Source organism: Nicotiana sylvestris, chromosome 12, assembly GCF_000393655.2.
Source record: "Nicotiana sylvestris chromosome 12, ASM39365v2, whole genome shotgun sequence".
Taxonomy (NCBI): Eukaryota; Viridiplantae; Streptophyta; class Magnoliopsida; order Solanales; family Solanaceae; genus Nicotiana; species Nicotiana sylvestris.
In genome coordinates, this window is record NC_091068.1 from 83853789 (window position 1) to 83861925 (window position 8137).

The 8137-nt window shown below is 29.6% G+C and overlaps 1 protein-coding gene across 1 annotated transcript; it reads right to left on the reverse strand.

Moving 5' to 3' along the window:
- On the reverse strand, nucleotides 1-2309 carry LOC104249965 (ras-related protein RABA4d-like). The gene is made up of 2 exons (XM_009806502.2): nucleotides 1757-2309; nucleotides 1-598 (listed from the first exon to the last, which is right to left on the reverse strand). Exons 1-2 carry the CDS (start codon nucleotides 1981-1983, stop codon nucleotides 151-153), a joined length of 675 nt encoding a protein of 224 aa, XP_009804804.1. The 5' UTR covers nucleotides 1984-2309; the 3' UTR covers nucleotides 1-150.
- Between the last annotated feature and the right edge of the window lie 5828 nt (nucleotides 2310-8137).

The window sequence follows — 8137 nt, forward strand, 5'->3', positions numbered from 1 at the left end:
GCTAGATAGGCTTTCTAATCAACTTCATTGTTGACAGCAATTATCTATTCTACAGAAAGAAAAAATCATTTCCAGTTATAGTAGGATCTTGGATAAAATAAATAGATTTCCACAAAAGAAGGCAAGAATTCAAGCAACCAAGAGAAAAGATCATGAGGACATGCAGCAGCCACCACTTTTCCCACCAGTATCCGATTCCTGTCCAGGAACAATGATCCTGGTGCCCTTTAACGATTGTGACTTCCCGTAATCTGCACCTGGATTTGCAGTGAGCGTGTTCTTACTAATGATTCGATAAATTTCTGTTAAAATTGTCATAAATGCACTCTCGACGTTTGTGGATTGAAGGGCTGATGTTTCCATAAAGAATAGATTCTCCCTTTCTGCAAATTCTTGAGCATCTTCAACTGGTACAGCTCGAAGACTCCCAAGATCACATTTGTTACCAATGATCATTATAACTATGTTCTTGTCTGCATGACCTCTTAATTCCTCCAGCCATCTAGCCATATGGTCGAATGATTGACGTTTCGTTAAGTCGTAGACTAGCATTGCGCCAACTGCACCTCTATAGTATGCACTTGTTACTGCTCTATACCTGTGTGAGAGACAAGAGAGATTTGTTGAGTTAAAACAATCATCCAATTGGCAAAAGTTATGAGATTATTAAGTATGAGCCTATCACAGGGAAAAATACTGACACCTTAATCCCAAAGTATAACATCTTAAGTAGAATTAATCCAATGCTCTTTCCTTCCACCTATAGTACTATATCACCTCAAAAGGAGGAAGATAAACCAGGAGAATAAATCCATCTAATTAGCTTGATATATACTAGATTGAGATACTCACAGATTCCCCCAAATTCTTCATTAACACTAGAATGCTATTCTAGAAGACAACATGTCTTTGCTGTGTCAAGAGTATCTTTGGGCTGTTTTAGCCCAGTAGCTTTTACCAGGGGCGGATTTATAGCATATTTATGGGGCACGCGAACCTATGATCTCTTGGCCAAAGTAGATATTTTATGTACGTATTTGCTAGAATTGGTCTAATATTAGCTGATGACATCCATGCTCCAAAGAAGTTAAATGGTGAACTTTGTTGAATGCTTAGTTGTTTACCTAGAGAAGCAAGGATCAATTCCCACTTAATACTTTCTTTTTTCTCCGTTTTTTAGTGGTGCACCCATGTTATAAAAATCCTTGATCCGCCTCTGGCTTTTACCATGAACCATAATAGAAACTAGAAAATAAAGACAGGAGAAATGGGGAAACAGGCAAGGGGCGCAAAAAGGAAGAAGCATGCCAAATATTCTGGTACTTGACATAGGATCATACATTGTTAAGAAGAAATTATGACTTCTATGACACTATTACAAGTAACTTCTGAAAATTGGTAGAAACCAAAACTCAAGAAAAAAACATATATATAGAAATTAGTCCTTAACCATGAGGGCCTAATTTCAATATATAGTTGGCTTGGGTGGGAACATTAAACTTTTTTTTCCAGTTTAACAATTATGTATCTATAGCTCACTGGACCGACTAATACACATTCGCGCTAGATAAGCCCGAGTAAAAGAAAGGCTATCTATTTAAAGGGATCAAACCGAAACCTCGAGTTAAGATTGAAGGATCCAATCATCCCACCACAAGTCTCCGTGGTTTATTAGATTCATTCCTTGTCCATAAAAACAACATAAAAAGTGAAAAAGAGAAGCAGATAAAGAAAAATTAAAGTGAAAAGTGCACACCTTTCTTGTCCTGCAGTGTCCCAAATCTGTGCCTTGACGGTCCTGTTATCTACAAGCAGAGTCTTTGTCTGGAATTCAACCCCAATTGTAGCCTTTGAATCTAAGCTAAATTCATTCCTTGCAAATCTAGCCAAAAGCTGGGATTTTCCAACTGCAGAATCTCCAATTAAAACAATCTTGAAAACATAATCAATCTTTTGATTATAATCTCCATACAAATTCGACATTATACCCCAAAAATCTCCTTTAATCGAAAATGCGTATCAGCCTCTCTTCCTCAACCGATGCCTTTCAAAATCTCCAGATTTTAGCATGTGATCGAGATTAATATCGATCGAAATATTTACTGAAAAAAATCCAAAAGGTTAAAATGACCCTGATGCCAATTTCTCATGCACGATTTGAGTTAGAATTAGTTTTATTGTTTGATAAAGATAATTAATTTTGAAGATCTGTTGCTCCATGCATTCATGGGAGAGTTGAGGAGATACTTGGAAAAATACCAACGGTTAGTACGGGCCCCTTCAACTGTTTTCTGGAAAAGAAAAATGAAACAAGGAAAACAGTTTTTCTTTTGTTTTAATTTTTCCCTGATTTTCTATTAGAGAATGTCATGGACATTGCTAACATATTTAGTAAATCGTGAAAAAAATATATACATTGCTAACATATTTATATTATAATATAAACTAGAAATTTAGTTGTGGACACTAGCTACGTATAAGGAGCCCACTCCATTAGGTGAATCTTTCAAATGTGGACATAATCTTTATTACAGATTTAAGATATACCAGTCTTAGGGTACGCGGTTTGCACGTGTACTAAGATCAATGAATATTATTTAAAAAATACATAAATATTATTAAATAGTGTATTGATTTATAAAATAAAAATTAAGAAAAAAGTGAAACTTCCTGCAAATAACAAATGTGGATCTCATTTAGCAAGATCAATAAAGTAAGAAATCCAACCTATACAATTACTCAAAGGACTTACTGTGATTTATAACAAAATTGCTAAGAAGACTTACTGTAATTTATAAGGACTTTTGTGAGAATATCTTATCAAATTATTGTTATTTTTATGAAATAATAAAAATACAAATAACAAATTGGTAAAAATACGTATATCAACAAAAAGTTGTTAAATTAAAAAAATTGAAGAATTGAATCTTTTGGTGATTCTGGAAAGAAGATGTTTTGTGTTGTACTCATCGCAAAGAAATCGATAAATGACAATATAAAGTAAAAATATGACTAATATTGACTTAATATTCTAAAAAAAATTAATATAAAATATATAAGGAATTGTCATTTGTTGGACTAATGCTCTTCTTATGGAATAAATTTATGTTTTTTAAGAATTTTATTAATTTCAAAATAATTTACTTAAATGATGAATTTGAAAAATAATTAAGTTGATTTTTTTAATTAATTGGCTGATCCAAAAACTTAATTTTTTGTTCTGAATATTAAAAAAAATATTTATTTTTTATAAATTCAAATTCTTCATATTAGCTCATGCATAGTTTTAGATATTTAAATGTAATTATGATTTTATTCAATATAAATTATATTTTCAAAGGATAAAAAATTGGCATGATATTTACATTTTAGATCCTTATGTTTGTAGACTAGTGTTATTGACGGTTGTCAATCACATTTTTCCTCTCTCTTGTATTCTTAAATATTTGCTAGTAATTTGTTCTAATTATCTATTAGTGTATTTTTTACTATTAAATTAATTAAACATCGATTTTTTTTCTGCTAAAGTTAAGACAACTAAGCAAATTGCAGACTGCTAAACCGCTTTTAGTTAAGGTTTTTTCTAAATGAAAAGGAGATATTTTATTTTGATTGTTCATGCTTATAGTTATACCATGTGTGACTCTAATATTAGGAATAATACATATATTCTAAATAAGGAAAGACTTGAGATGCAATATTTTCAAAACCCTAAATATTAGAAATATAGTTAAAATTATAATTTTATCTAGCGTGAAAACAGATTTTAAAGGGTAAAAAAAGGCGAACGACATTTCGCTAAGGGTTTTCGTCCTTTTAATATAATAATCTTAGGGTACACGCGTTGCGCGAGTACCACATACTAATGAGTCAATAACTTTAATGAATTTTATAAATATTATTAAACAATGTGTTTAATTTATGAAATAAAATTTAAATAAAAAATATATATTCCTAAAAATGATGAATGTTATCCCATTTAGCTAACTCACTAAGAAATAAATTCTTCCCATAGAAATTCTAAGATGCCTTATTGCGACTTCTGAGAACTTTTTTGGGAATATCTTATGAAACTTGTTGCTATTGTATGCATTAACGCTGAAAACAAACAAGTGATGCAAAATCATTTATCACAATCCAAATATTTGTCAAATAAGATGATTTTAAAAATTAAATATTTTGGTCTTTTAGAGATTGAGAATGAAGAGGTTAACTGTATATCTCTTGTCATTTGTTGGACGAATGTAAAGGAAAGAGAAATATTTAAAGATAATTAATTTAGAATACATTTTATCTTCTACTATATCCTTTTTATTGCTTTACATTTGCATTTTACCAACTTGACTCTCAAATATTATAATTAATTTTTCTCTATCTTTCTTGATTTTTTTTTATCGCCAAATGCTCTTCTCATGAAATAAATTTATGTGCACTAAGATTTTTGTATTTACTTATATGCAGAATTTGTAAAAGAATTGAATTGAATTCTTTAACTAATAAGTTCATTCAAAGACTTCTTTTTTTAAATAAAAATTTAATTATTTTTTCTTAACATTGGAGAAAATATTTTTTCTTGAATCATATTATTAATATTACCTCATCCTAAGTTTTTAAGGTTCAACTATAATATATATTTATCCAATAGAATTTTATGGTCAAAGGATTGAAAAACTGATCTGACATTTCAAGAATTTGAATGTTTTAAAATCCTAAATATTAAAAATATAATTAAATTATATTTTTTTAATATAAAATCTAGCAGGTAAAAAAATGACCAACATGTCATTATAATAAATTCTAAAATTATATTATTTTTAACCACTTTATTAGAGTTAAAATATTCAAACCCCTCGATATGTTTAAGTAAATTACCATAATAAAAGAAGAGACTACTTTGAGTCAGGCTACATACGTTTGAAAACATACTTAGGTTGGGATTAATCTACATAACAAAAAAAAATTAATAAACAAATTTTTAGTTGGCTTCAAAATTCTATATATTAGGAAAATTAATATGGAAGGTACACACCGTAAGAGTTGAAAATGCAGAACTTTTAGAACTAAAAGGAATTGAAAAATTAATGTCCTAAATATTAGAAAAATAATTAAATGACTATTTCTATATATTAGAAAATAAATTAAATGATTATTCCTAAATATTAGGAAACTAATCAAATGACTATTTTATCTTGTGTGACCTCTATTTTTTGAAGGGTAAAAAAGGCGAATGACATTTCGCTAAGGGCGTTCGTGCTTTTAATATAACTGGTCTCTATATACGTGCTTCGCACGTAATAATAAGCGCCCAATAGTTAATGTAAAATATTTGAATATACTTGTTACTACAAAAGTGTTAATCTCATGCAACATATGATATTAAAGACGTTATTTTTAGCTAATCCATTTTATATCACTATTACCTTTCTAGTTACATATATGAGAAAAAATGAACTAGAAAGATTTTCCTGCACATGAGAAGATTTGACAAATTAAACTGAACCATAAGAATTTGCTTCATGTCGTGTCTTTTAACAGGTAAAACTTTTGGTCTTTGAATATATCAACAATGTTGGCCTTGCAAGTAATTTAAACGTGTTAGCATTCAACTCTCATATAATTAATTGATCACTATTATCTTTTCTCTTTCCTTTTTTTAATCGTTCAGCTATGATATTAAAATCTAAATCTTTTTAGGTTGGTCTTAATTACATATTATTTTTTATAAAATTAAATGTCCTACAATGGTTTAAGAAAAGACGAACTAAAATATATATAAATAAATATCTCTCGCTCATGTGTATTGTTCTTTATGGTAAAACCCTTAAATTTTAATGTTAAAGACTGTTTCTCAATTAGGTCCATCCTTCTAAGAATTAAGTTGAAAGATTAAAGGGTATGATAAGTCTTGTAACTACCGGTTATATAAATAGAGTAGCGAGCAAATGCCGGAGAGTTACTTTGTAATATTTTTAATTTCGTACACCTATTTCAATTATATTTCTTTAACAGTTTTAATTTTGGAAACGTCTTCTTCTATAAAATTTTCTTTAAAAAATTGAAGTTGCTGAATTTTTTTCAAACTCGGCTTGCGAGTGTTTCTTTTTGTTTTGTTTCTACCAAAGCTTTTCTTCAATTAAATTTTTGTATTGTTATGGGTTTGGAATTCTAAAAGCATGTTGGATTCTACTACGTTCTCCCTGTGGAATTAGTATCGTATTAGAACTTTACATACGATTATTAATTTTAAGAAAATTCCATCATTAGTTGATATCAAATACCTAGATATTAGGCAAATTAGTATTAGATATTACTATTTTATCCATTATAGAACTATTTTTGTGACAAAATACTTAAGGGTATCTCGATTAATATTTTAAGGATATTTTTATCATTCAACATTTAGCGTGAAATATTCGTGCTTTTATAATAATATAGATATAGATAGATATATAGATATAGATATAGATTGTAATACATTTTTTTACCCCAATCTGTGTAATTTAATATGTTATAGCAAGTGACTTACATTTTATTTTAAGTAATCAATAGATATTATTTTTTTGAATAATGTTATCTGCATTTATTTTTTAAATGATCGTTAAATAATTTACACTGATAACACATACTCTCTCTGTTTTAAAAAAATTGACAACTGCAATATGTGGCTATTAGCTACATAGTACTAATTAGTTAGCTTGTCGGCAGCAATATTGATAAGCCGATATATTAATTAGCATACATCATTATATTATACATCATGATCTTCCCCCTTACATGGATTGGGACATTAATATAATATTGAATATGATTAGTAAAGTTTAGCTCAATAATATGATCATAATGTAACATAACACACACGGATCACGTTTGTTTCAATTCAAAAAAAAAAAAAAAAGAATAAAACAAAGGGGATAAAATAATCACAGCTCAGGGGCGGAGCTAAGAGTGCCGTCAGCGGTTTTTGCCGAACCCAGTAGCTTTGGTTCAAATTCTGTATTTGTCTTAAAAAATTCATTGAATATGTATAAATTATTAATTTAGAACCTAATAACTTAAAACGATTAGAATCCCGAACCCATAAGCTTGAAATCCTGATTGTGCCTCTGTCACGGCTAAAAGACGGCCTCGATTATTAAGTGACCTTTTGTAGTGGTGATGAATATATATCAATATATAGATATGTTGTATGAAAAGTACATTGGTACGTAGTTACGTATATATGCAACAAGTATTACACTAACAAGAGTAAGTTCAGTTTAAACTAAAGGTGTAGAGTGCAAATTGGAGGATGCATTAGTGGTCCGTATATATGCAACAATAAGTATTACGCTTCATTCCCAAACAACTAGTTATTTTTATTTGACATATGGCAATACAAATGCGAAAACGAAGTGCCATATATATATTATATGTGTACCCATTCATGAGTGTTGTTTTATGCTTCAATGCCACACCAGAGGGAGTGATTTGTGTGGTATTCAATTTTTCGCGTGCACAAATTATAGAAGAATTTGGTTCTTCTATGTGTTCTGTATACTACAGTTACGGAATAATAAATGCAAAAAGTAAAGAACACAAGTATTTTTACGTGAAAAACACGTGGCTCAAAAGATGAAAAAATCACGACCTACTACCCAGTAGGATCTTTCCCAACACTTCACTAAATCACTGAACCAAAAACAGCATTTGCAAAACTCTTGTAAACCTAAGGATTACCTCTAACCCTTTATGGCAACCAGCCTCAAACTGTTGCGACAATTTCAAGTTAACTCTGTTAGGTTTTAGTTTTAATGATGAAAAATAATATAATTATTTTTGGTGTAGGGACTCAAGGTAATCAACCAAGATCGAAATGCATAAAGAGAAACAATCAAAGTTGAAGAGAGAAATCAATCAAAGATTGATTGAAGCATCCAAAAGGAAAAGAAGCACTGAGAATCTGGCAAGAAAATCAATCAGAGATTGCTTGAAGAGTTAAAAAGGAAAATAAGTATTGAAGATGGAAGGACACAGATTTAAGGAGCAAATCTGGCGCTATCAAGACTTAAAGATGGAAAGTTGCCAAAGTCCACATATCAAAGAATAGTAACGTGAATTAACCTTATTTTTGGAAAGAATCAATTTCATTCGAAGGATC

What these genes read in the sequence shown, in the direction of transcription:
- LOC104249965 (XM_009806502.2), bottom strand. Translation starts at nt 1,983, where the DNA reads ATGTCGAATTTGTATGGAGATTATAATCAAAAGATTGATTATGTTTTC. An exon ending in GACACTGCAGGACAAGAAAG is followed by an intron (nt 599 to 1,756) that starts GTGTGCACTTTT and finishes TCTCTCACACAG; the next exon opens with GTATAGAGCAGTAACAAGTG.